At 26.6% G+C, this 12,060-nt stretch overlaps 2 protein-coding genes across 2 annotated transcripts; one reads left to right on the top strand and one right to left on the bottom strand.

Moving 5' to 3' along the window:
* Nucleotides 1–2,085: 2,085 nt before the first annotated feature.
* On the bottom strand, nucleotides 2,086–3,160 carry LOC114179463. The gene is made up of 3 exons (XM_028065812.1): nucleotides 2,972–3,160; nucleotides 2,661–2,866; nucleotides 2,086–2,491 (listed from the first exon to the last, which is right to left on the bottom strand). Exons 1-3 carry the CDS (start codon nucleotides 3,068–3,070, stop codon nucleotides 2,275–2,277), a joined length of 522 nt encoding a protein of 173 aa, XP_027921613.1. The 5' UTR covers nucleotides 3,071–3,160; the 3' UTR covers nucleotides 2,086–2,274.
* A 5,941-nt stretch (nucleotides 3,161–9,101) lies between these two features.
* On the top strand, nucleotides 9,102–11,655 carry LOC114177231 (protein HEAT-STRESS-ASSOCIATED 32). Its single transcript, XM_028062500.1, has 5 exons — nucleotides 9,102–9,386; nucleotides 9,561–9,752; nucleotides 9,874–10,084; nucleotides 11,026–11,249; nucleotides 11,348–11,655. The coding sequence occupies exons 1-5, from the start codon at nucleotides 9,261–9,263 to the stop codon at nucleotides 11,462–11,464; spliced, it is 870 nt and encodes a 289-aa protein (XP_027918301.1). The 5' UTR covers nucleotides 9,102–9,260; the 3' UTR covers nucleotides 11,465–11,655.
* The last annotated feature ends 405 nt before the right edge of the window (nucleotides 11,656–12,060 follow it).

Raw genomic sequence — 12,060 nt, 5'->3', positions numbered from 1 at the left:
TCTTTATCTTTATATGATACTAAACATTTTGGGACTTAGACTCACTTAGATTCATAAATACATAAGTTATTGTTAATTAATAGAACCATTATAATATTTTGTTATTGTTTTTTTTTTGTATTTTTTTAAAGTCCTACTTTGAGCAATGAGTAGAAACATAAATAATTATTGTTATATATTTAATAGTTTTCATTCGGCTTACTTCCACTTTTGATTATCTAATTTATTTAGAAAATTGAATTTGATCTGGAATTCTTATTTGGTGTAATAAAGTCCTTTAGATTTAAAAAATATCCAATTAGGTTCATTGAGTTAGATTGATGTTAATGACATGTTCGTACATGTCATATGTCACATGACAATGTTTCGTATTCAATTTAGTATTTGTATTTGAAATTTTAACTCAATTTAGTTCTATTTTTTTTAATGAAATAATGTTATCCCTTTCCAAAATGGACCAAATTAGTGACTAATTTTAATTATAATATATATATATATATATATATATATATTAATTTTTTAAAAATATATACGTCAAATCACTCGACCTAAATTTTGAAAATAATTTTATTTTACACATTTTAATTTCAATAAAAAATCTCTATTTTAAACTTATATTTTTTTTAAATATTAAAAATGTAAATATAAATGACAGTTCTAATTCTAAATTTTAATATTTGAAATAATTTTAAAAATGTATATTTCTTTGTTAGCTTATTTATAAATTTAATGTGAAAAATACATTTACATGTTTTAACTTAATATATAATAAGTTTAAGATGAGGAGTTTTTATTGAAATAAACAATGTATAAATAAAATTATTTTGAATATTTAGGTGAAGTAATTTGATGTATAAATTCTAATAAATTATTTTAATATGTATATATAAGTTGTACTTAAGCTTAAGTGTATTAATTTGCTCCCATTTTGGATAGTGATAATGTTGCTCCATATAAAACAAAAAATTGGGACTAAAGTCAAAATTTTAAATATAGGGACTAGATTGAATACAAGACACTGTTATGTGACACTGATAGTGACACGTGAAATTGTACGGACACGTAACATATCATTGTCACCTGACATGATAATGGCCTAACACATGACAAAAAAATTAAAAAAATTGAAAAAAATTGAAAATACTATGAAGTGAGACATGACATATACGAACCCAGTGTTAACAACAATTTAACGAAAATAACTTAATTGGATCGTTGTTAAAAATTAATGAATTTAATTGTACCAAATAAGAATTACAGGTCCAATTGAATTTTCCAAACAAATTAAAGGACAAAAAGTGGATTTTTATTTGTACTTTGCATGTCAATTTTGTTTATTTATCAGATGGACAAACGTTATTTTGGTAATTTCAAATCTTTGAAATGTATTACAAATAGGAGACACCTACATATAGATTTCGAACTTGTAGAATTTGATCCAAAATAGAAATAACAACTCACCATTTAATATACAATAAAAGTTTATTTGAATTAACAAATTTCATCAATTATTTCAATTTAATAAATAAAATTGTATTTTCATCAACTAAATAAAAAAAAAAATTCAATATGCTAATTGGATTTAAATGTTGAGATGCCCAAAATAGGAAGTCCAACCCAATAAAAAAATAATGCCAAAAAATATATCAGAGTATAAGTGAACTAAACATTAATCACCATCAAAACATAATTCAATGTAATTGTTACATAAATGAAAACAATTATACGATTATTTCAATTTAATAAACCTAATTATATTACCAGCAATACAATAATAAAATATTAATTATTTCATATGCTAATTGGATCAAAATACGCTTGGAACCTGGAATGTCTCAACTCAAAACAAAGAAATTGATAATAAACCCTCAAATGCTTGTTGCTTGCGAATAATCTTCAACAGACCAATCATCACAGCCATTTTGTGACGAAACCTGAATAATCAATGTATAATTTTATCTTAGATGCAAATGAATTTAGCTTTAGTTAGAGCAACTTTTCATGTATTGAATTGGGTTGATTCTCTTTGAATTGCGTACTTGATTCAATTTTGGAGTTTAGTACAAGCTGCAGTCATTAAGCATTCATTCCTTAAAATATGCAAGTCCACTCATTCATGTAATACTATAATCAAAATTTACATATCTAAATCAACACAAAAAGTGTGTAAATGCAATCATTTTAAACAATCATAAGTTAAGTTGTACAATTCTTATCTAAGGAATTGGTCTTAGAAATAAGGGTGGTGTGATGGTATAACAAAGAGAATGATGTTTAAGGGTGGCTAACAATGGGGTTTCCTTGTTTCTTTTCTTCCCTCCTCGTGGCAGTTACAGAGACATAATAGATAATGGTGAACAACCCATGTACGAAACACAAAATCCCTCCAATCGATAGAAAACGACGATTTGATATTCCACACGATTCTCTTGATCTTGAGTTGGCTAAGGTCCCTAATATCAGCAGGGAGAAAGCAATTGCCAAAACTATCCTGCAATGAACACCACTTCAGTCACTTAACAGTTGATACAATGAACCAGTATGAACATGAATCAAAGAAGGAACTCGTGGTAAAATATTACATGTCATGTTGAAAAAGATAAGTCTAAATTTTCTACTGGATTTTCTGGTGCTGCACTAACCAGATGAAAAAGACGTACCATGATAACAAGAGAAAAGAAACTGCTAATTGTCTATTGGCTGTTGATCTTTGACATTCTTCTTTTGAGCGCATGCAAATGCACCCACCAAGCAAGTGAGGAAATGCATGAGCAAAGGCCAAGAGAATGGAAGCAGCAACTCCTAGCTTGAAGGCTCCATAGCTAGGGTCTCTACACTCCAGTGCCCACATCTTCAAGTCCTTAACCTGTTTCCATCCCAAAACATGAAAACAAGGCTCATTGCTAATTAAGACTTCTCTTCTCTCACCAACATTGAGAATTGGGATATATGATATATGCTACATGTTTACCTTGTTTTGAGCTATTTCTGCTTGAATTCCAAGTATGCCAGCAACAACATCCAACACCAAGACAAGAATGCAGACAAGGAAGCCATAGTTTTGGGCCATTTTCACAAAATTCAAGGCAATGCAGTGTGGCTAAGATGTTAATTGCAGATAACTTGTTCATAACTCCTTACTTTAATAGTGGAGCAGTGTCATATTTAATAGAGGAATACGAATAAAGGTTTGTTGCATATTATGATATATGCATGAAATTAGCTGTGATCTATGGGTGAAAGTTGCTTTTCCTCTTCAAGTTTACTTTATTCTTCGTTTCTCTTTCTCTTTCCCTTTCCAATATTCCTTCCATGAGGGACACGGAAAACAGAGTCACCAGAGGAAGGTGACATCCATGTCTTTTGATTCTGGTTATGTTGCTGCAATATTATGCTCTGAGAGTTCTCTATCTTCAACTCTATTTATATCATAGTTTTGAAATTGAGTGCAGCACTTACCCATAATTTGTAGGAAAATTATTTTTTGACGAAATTTGTTTAGAAACATTATTTACAATGTCAACATGGCAGTAGTACTTTATTGAATGAAAGAAAGATTTAATATAATTTAAAAAAAAAAACAGAAAATTTTTTGAAAAAAAATTATCAAAGTTTGTTAAAAAATAATTTATCCAATTATAATAGTCCTAGATTGTAAAAGCAATGCTAGTCAAAACCTGTACGTATTCTGCACTACCTTTTTACTTTAAGGTGTTTTCTTAATTAATATTTAGTCTTTAATCCATGTAATTTTGTAAAATATATAGCTTTTATTCTTCTGACTTGTATAAGGACCAAAGACCAAAGTTGTGTATTCTTCATCTTCGATGAGTAGATTCCGTGTTCCTTAGCAACAAATAATAAGTATAATTGGTATAATTACTCTTATAGTACTTAATTTGGGGTTAGTGTATTAAATAGGTATCTGATTTAAAAAAAATGTCAATTACATTCCAATTTTTGAAAAAGTGTTTTAATTAGGTCTCATTCAGACATAATTGACTAACGCCGTTAGTCAACGTGCCACGTGTCAGTCTGTGATTTTTTTGATATTTTTTGATTTTTTTTAAATTTTTTGAAAAAATAAATAAAAATGCCACGTGTCAAGTTCCTGTGTGTGACACGTGGCATTGGCAGTACCACATGGCATTGCAATGCCACGTGTCAGTATCACTATCAGATGTCATTGTGCTGATTTCGATTTAGTTCCTATATATGTTTTTTTTTGTTTCAATTTAGTACCTACGTATCTGATTTAATTTTGACGTAATATTTTTTAATAATTAAAATCCATTTTTATAAAATTAAAAGTAATTAAGTATAAAAGTTTTACAAATATTAAGTATTTGATATTTATATTAAAATTTAGTGGTAAAAGTCATTTTATTAAGTCATTTTTAATAAAAAAAAATTAGTATAACATTCATACCAATAGAAATTTTGGTTTAAAATTAGTAAGAGACAATATTGTTCTATTTTGGAAAAAAAAAATAACAAAACATGAGTACTTAATAAAAAAGTAATTAATAAAGTAATATGTTAAAAGGTCGTTTTTAATAAAAAATATTAGTATAACATTTATACAAATAATAAATTTGGCCTGAAATTGAGAGGAATAATATAAATATTAGTACTTAATTTTGTAAAATTATTTATACTTAATTATTTTTAATCCTATAAAAAATGGATTACAAAAATACTTAGGTACTAAATTAAATCAGATATACATACTTAAGTACTAAATTGAAACAAAAAGACATATATGAAGATTAAATCAAAATCAACACATTGACATCTGATAGTGACACTAACACGTGTCACGTGTCACACACAAGGACTTGACACGTGACATTTTTATTTTATTTTTCAAAAAATTAAAAAAAAAATCACAGACTGACACGTGGCACGTTGACTAACGGCGTTAGTCAACTCCGTTTGAAAAGGACTAATTAAAGCACCTTTTAAAAAATTGGGATGTAATTGATACTTTTTTAAAATCGAGTAACTATTTGACACACTAGCCCCAAATTTGGTATTACACGAGTAATTATACCCCAATAATACTATTGTCTATTATAACAATTAGAATTGAGGAACACCGGCATAATTCTAATCTAAAATCATAAGAACAATAGTATTATACGAGGGTGTGTCTTTTTTATTTTATAGAACATTATTACTACGGAGAAGCATATAGTTGTTCTTATATGTTAAAAAATATAATTTGTAATTTTTATTGTTTTATATCATATCAAATTTGTGTTAATAAAGAAATTTTAAGGAAATTCAAACATTTAACAATTTTATATTTTTAATTTCAATTTAATTATTGTAAACTGTTTCAACTGATTTTTTTAATTAAATTTGGACTGTCACCTGAGACTACTTTCGAAGTTGTTTCAGGTAAATCGAAACAATTTTTTCCGTAGTTGTTTAAATATAAAAATATCATTAATACAAGGTTTTTTTTCTACACACAAAGATTTTTAAAATTTTAAATTTTAATTAATTTTATAAAATATAATATTTAACATTAATAAATAATAAAATAAAAAATTAAATATAATAAAAAATAATAAAATTTATTGAAATATTTCTTTTCCTCGTCTTAAGTTTCTCGAGTATTATATATATTTAATCATCTCTTCTTTTATTTTTTTTAATTTAAAAAAGAAATAGAAAGTTAGATAAATTTATTCTTTTCACTTTCAATTATCATCTCTCCTTTTTTAAATTAAAAAAGGTAATTTTTTTTTCTCTTAATAGAAAAATATTAATTTGTTATTTAGTTTTTTTTCATCTTTTTTTATATTTATTTTTTATAAAAAAATTTATATATATGTTTTTTCATAACCATTTTTTATATGTGATTTGATTATCATAATTTTTTTAGTACTTACATTTCTCAATTTTTGATTTGATTTTGATAAATTATTTTTTAGTCTTAATTTTTTTAAAATAGGTAAATTGATGAAAAATAAAATAATAGATTCATTTTTTTTAAAGTGATCAAGGGAAGATAGTTAAAGATGAAAATAATACAAATTTACTTCTTCATCTATCTTCAAACATGATATTAAAATTCAATTGTTGGATTAGAGAACCATTTCTCAATATTCAAATATGAAAATATTTAGGAAACTTATTATAAGAAAACGTTCTCAAATATAGAAATATTTAGGAAAATAGATGAAATTAGAAAAATTTATTTAAAATGGATTTCATATCAAGTGTAACTTCAAAACTATAATTTTTTTAATTAAGAGATATTAATATTAGATTATATATATTTTTGTTAATTAGTAACTATAATTAAATATATAAGATTTGAGTATATTATTTTAATTTTTTTAAAATTTTTTATCAAAATTCGGACTTAAGCAAAGTTGATATGAACACATTAACAAGTGAAGAAAAAGAAAAATTCTAACATTATTATTTAAATAATATAAATTAGATGTAAGAAATTAAATTATATAACTTTGATGCAAGGAATGGAGTGCATAACATCATTAATGTCGTTACTAAAATCATTTTAAGAACTGAAAAAAATAATGAGGAGAAAACTAGTGAATAAGAGAGCATACGTTGTCCGTTAGCAGAAGATCAAGACAAGGCTTAAAAAGTACGTAAATAAGCAGTAACAAATTTTAAATTTGACTAAAAAATTGTGAAAACAAATTATTAAAATAAGACAAATATTTCCTCCTAGTATCTATTAACTATCTAAGAGAAAAAAACCACCAAGAAGATTACCAAAATGCTCATTCTTATTATGGTGACATTGGTTTTTTCTTTTTGTTCTTTTGTTATTTCCAAATTGTGTTTTCCAAGATTCATGGCCTAATGGTGACAGTTGTGTCTTTTAACGGTGTTCTGGTCATTTCCAATTTTTGTTCTGGTCTTTTGTTAACTTTAATAGTTTGTTTTGTCATTTTTGTATACGGTACGTTATATGCTTCTTCTTTTTCTTATTACTGTTATATATTTTAATATGTTTTATTATTTGGATTTTTATTTTATCTGTTATTATTTAATAACTATAATAATTTTAATATTTATCGAATAATATTTAACTTTCATTAAAATTTTAAATTATTTCCTTAACAAATATTTCAGTATTGTTTAACTTTTATGTCTAACTTGTAACATATTTTAACAAATATTAGATTATATTTAACCTTTACTTACAACTTTAACATATGTTTTTATTATTTGTAATTTTATTTTATTTATTTTAATATTAAAAATACGATTAATTACTATAATACTTTTAATATTTAGTGAATTATGTTTAATTTTTACAAAGTTTAATTTGAATAATTAATAAATATTTTATTATTTATTATTTTTATATTTAACTTTTATTACTGTTTTGTATTTTAATAAATATTTGATTATGTTTAAATTTTATTTTTATATTATATTTTAATATGTTTTTTATTATCTGTTATTTTATTTTATCTATTATTGTTTATTTTAATATTAAAAACACAATTAATCACCACATTTTTTTTAATATTTATTCAATTATATTTAATTGTATAAAATTTTTATTTATAAAAGAATTAATTTCAATAATTAATAAATATTTCATTACGAGAAAACTACATTTCTAAAAATTTATTAAAAAAACTTAGAAAAATAGTTATTTAATTTAAGAAATTAAAACTTTAAATTTTCAAGAAATAAAAATTAAACTTCATTAAAACGTATTAGATACATTTATGTAGATAAAAATGCATCTACAACTTTTAAAATATAAATAAAAGTTCAAACAAATGTAATAAAAAAATTTAGTATTTTTTTCTACTGTTTTTTGGTACCAATATTGTATATAATTGACATTGATGTTTTAAATATATCTTTTTCAACATTTTCTTTTTCTCTTTCATATGAAAATTTTGATAAAATCTCAACCTTAAAGATAATCTCGTAATAACTTTATAAATAAAATAAGAGAATTATTTTAAAGATAATTCAAATGCACCCTATAATTCTAATAAAATTATTCTTATCATCAAATATTTTATCTCCTACGAAGTATAAAAGTGTCCAAATCTTTCTTTAACCATCAAATATTTTCTATAATAAAAATTTCATAATAAATATATTCTCAATATCCTTCTTAATTTTTTTAGATAATCTTTTAATAACATGTTTTATATTTATGTATCAAAATATAACAAATTCATGGCCTATTCATCAAAATATTTTATGTTTGGCTAAATTCCTGTAGTCATTTGTATTTAAGTCATATAATTTTTCTATTATTATCATCGTTTAATACTTATAGAAAATAAAGTTTTTTAAAATTTTTTGACAACTTTTACAAAAATAAAATAATTTTAATAAATTAAATTTTATATTTTTAAAAGAAAAAGAAAAAGAAATAATTATATAAAATAATATTAAATAATAATAAAAAAAATTATAATTTCAAAATACCGGTGTCCATGCTATATTATCTACTCTCTAATTGTCAAGGTTGTCTACTTTCCACATAGCAAGACTGTCACCTAACATATTTTACCCAAAATATTTTGTTTTATATTTATATTTGTATAACATTAATAAAAGATCTTATATAATTTACACTTTGTACTATTATGAATCATCTAACCTTTATATTTTTAGATAACTAAATATATTTTCATTTCTTTGCCTTAACTAATATTACATTTTACATTTTTTTATTGTTTAAATTTTTTATTTTTAGATCATCGAATCCTTAAATTTTTATACATTATCTAACATGTCTATTCTTAAAACTTAAATTTTTATACATTATCTAACATGTCTATTCTTAAAAATATTTATTATTTGTTTCCTCAATTTTTAAACCTCTTATAATATATATATATATATATATATATATATATTATTACCTTAAAAACAACACGAACAACACGCATCCATATGTGTGGATCGGGAACTAATTTGAATAGAAAAAACATCTCATAATTAAAGAAAAAAAAGTTAAATTATATTAGATTTTATTTTTCGTCTAATTAAGTTATTACATCATAAACACGTGTAGCAGCGTGTCCTTCTTGTGTTGGACTAATAGCAATACCTGTTACATACAGTCTTTATATTTCGAGCGTTTTCTAGAACCAGCTGCATCGTTCTCCTCTGTTCTCTCCATAACTACTCCTATCTTCTTTCTCAGGTAAGAAAAATCGCGTTTGGGAGAAAGGGAGGGAAAATCCAAAGCTAAGAAACAACGGAACTGAAATCTCTCTCTTAACTACCTAACGATGTCTGCATTCCCATGGAAGAAGATGTACGCGTTTAACGAGGATCGTCTCGACAAGCCTCGTCGTTTCGGCGTCACCGAGATTCCATTCCCCAAATTCAGTCCTTTCTCCCACAACCCTCTTCAGGTAACACATTTTTCCTTTCACTTCATCACACTCTTTTTTCTCCAATTCCACTCACAAGGTTTGTTTTTAATTACTACGTACTATCCGTTACCATGTTCCCTATGTCGCTACAATTTTCGCTTTTTAATTGACCTAGCTGTAATTAGTTGTGCTATTTTGGAATGTTTATTGCAGGATATTTTTGAGTCTAGGGGGGATTATGTTGATGGATTGAACTTATCTAGAGGTTCTTACAGCAAGATGCCAAAGGCTACTATCAAGCAAGTGATTGATCTAGCCCATCAGCACGGCGTTTATGTTAGTACTAGTGTTTGGAACGAGCACCCGATTTCCATAACTCCGTCAGATTTCAAAGAATACGTGGAGGTCTCTGCCCGGCTTGTTCAGTAATCAATTTTGTTATTGCTTTTGTTATTTTTGTGATGAGCTTTGTTTTGTGATTGCTGGAGTAGTGGTTTGGTTGCATGAATTTTTTGTGTTATTATAGGAATGCAAGCAGTTGGGGTTTGACACAATTGAGCTTAATGCTGGTACACTCGGGATTCCTGAAGAAACCTTTCTGAGATTTGTTCGCTTGGTCAAAAGTGCTGGTCTGAAAGCTAGACCTCATTTTCAAGTGAGGTTTAATGAGTCTGATATTCCCAAAGGTGGTCATAGGGCCTATGGAGCTTATATTCCCCTCAAACCTAGATCATCTGGTAAGGCCATTTAACTCTGCATTTTGTGCACGTGCCTCTCTCTCTCTCTCTCTCTCTCTCTCTCTCTCTCAAGGTGGAATTAAACATATTTATGCCTTCTTATACTGTATTCTGGAATCTGAATTGTACCAATAAGGTATATACTAAGAAAGTAAAATTCTATATATAACAAGTGAGGTGATATAATCTTAAGAGTTTAATGGTATGGCTTTAAAGATAGTTAATGCAGTAATTAACAAGTCTAGATAAAATGATTAGTGATTGGATGAGATTGTTAGACTGCTTTACATCATTATTGCAAAACCTATTTGTGATACTGCTTGCTGATATAATTTTGGTGAGTGCCGCAAGGGATTCACTAATTCGATGTTGACAAAGATGATATATGTTATTGTTACATAATGTATCATACATGGATTGTCTGTTCCTTTCAATGCATATAACTTGCATCAAGTGACGAATGATGAATTGATGCTTGGTTCCCAATCAAATGACATGCAATGTCAACTGAAATCAAGATTATGATAACAAATATATTCTGAACTTGTTCCTAAATTCCATCAATTTATTAACAAATATATTATGAACTTTGTCGTAAGAAGGTTGCTTAATCAGCAGTTGAAAGGGGTTTTGATTCCAATTTGGAAAAATTGCTTAATCAGAAGGATGAATGTAGATGATTATACCTATTACGGATTCCTTCACTTTGTGAATGTATATGTAGCATCAAAGGGTGGAGGGGGAGGTGGTGGTCCAGTACCGTATTATATATCTTTATTTGAATACGTTGATGCTGGACATATTAATAGTTTTAAGCGCTACTATTTTTTGTTTTGAACGGTGTTATGAAATTCTCAGTCACTGCCGAAGGTTGATTAGCATGAAAAATGTAGAATCAACGCAATATATTGGTTAAACCTTGGTTGAATTTTTTTCCTCAGAATTTGTAGAAGATGTGGATCTCTTAATCAGAAAGGCCGAGAGATGTCTGAAAGAAGATGCGGACGTGATAATGATTGATGCTGATGGTGTTAGCCAACATGCTGATAAGATGCGGGGAGATATTGTTGCCAAGATCATAGGGCGCCTTGGTCTTGAGAAGACTATGTTTGAAGCATCAAATCAGAGAATCTCTGAGTGGTTCATCAGACAATATAGTCCAAAGGTAAATGCTCAACTAAATAATTTTATTTAGTTACAGTTACTAGACAAGAATAAACACCTATGTTACAGATTTTGGCATTATTTTTCCGCTTTGTTCAGGTGAACCTCTTCATTGATCATTCGCATGTGCTCGACGTGGAATGCATCAGAGGACGCAACTCGGGTAGCAATCATGCTTTTGTCTTTGGCCCTTCATCATTTTCTGTTCTAAGGTGAATGGGAATTCGTATATCATACTAGTATCCGCTGGGATTGTTTTGTTTGTGTTACTATTACAATACAAGTCTTGAGTTGGTGTGTTAATATTTCCTTTAACGAGTGAAGATTGGGGAAGTGATGATGGAGACTGAAGTAAATGTAACATTGTCTTCCATGGAATTTATTTCCCTTAACTTTGTCTTGGATTATTATTCATTGAAAAAACACCTAATCCTAAGAAATAATAAATGTCGATGGAGATAGAATGCAAGAGAACAGATAAAAATAATTCGGTATTAATGTCATGATTAATTTTTTTTTATAAACTCGTAATTATTTACCATATAATATAGCAATCTAAATTATCCGTGATAATTCAAATTTTGGATTGACTTTTATTTTTCTTGTCAATCTGGAGGTTCAAGGCTTTAGCTGCATTTTTGGGCCAATACAGAGTATTTTCCTGTGCTCATAGGGGATAATTTTTAGTTGGCACTCGCCTATTGGTTTAGTAGTTTCTAAATTTTAAAAATTAACCTAAAACTATAAAAAATGTTACTTTATTATTGAAGTTAATAGATGTTAATTATTTTATTGGTTATTTTTTGTATTTC

Source organism: Vigna unguiculata, chromosome 3, assembly GCF_004118075.2.
Source record: "Vigna unguiculata cultivar IT97K-499-35 chromosome 3, ASM411807v1, whole genome shotgun sequence".
NCBI lineage: Eukaryota > Viridiplantae > Streptophyta > Magnoliopsida > Fabales > Fabaceae > Vigna > Vigna unguiculata.
The sequence above is the reverse complement of the archived record's forward strand: the minus strand, read 5'-3'. Positions and strand labels throughout refer to the sequence as shown.

Excerpts from the sequence above, each read along its gene's own strand:
- LOC114179463 (XM_028065812.1), bottom strand. The coding sequence starts at position 3,070 with ATGGCCCAAAACTATGGCTTCCTTGTCTGCATTCTTGTCTTGGTGTTG. Across the intron at positions 2,867-2,971 it reads CAGAAATAGCTCAAAACAAG|GTTAAGGACTTGAAGATGTG; the intron begins GTAAACATGTAG and ends GGATGGAAACAG. Across the intron at positions 2,492-2,660 it reads TCTTTTCTCTTGTTATCATG|GATAGTTTTGGCAATTGCTT; the intron begins GTACGTCTTTTT and ends TGTTCATTGCAG.
- LOC114177231 (XM_028062500.1), top strand. The coding sequence starts at position 9,261 with ATGTCTGCATTCCCATGGAAGAAGATGTACGCGTTTAACGAGGATCGT. Across the intron at positions 9,387-9,560 it reads TCTCCCACAACCCTCTTCAG|GATATTTTTGAGTCTAGGGG; the intron begins GTAACACATTTT and ends TGTTTATTGCAG. Across the intron at positions 10,085-11,025 it reads CCTCAAACCTAGATCATCTG|AATTTGTAGAAGATGTGGAT; the intron begins GTAAGGCCATTT and ends TTTTTTCCTCAG.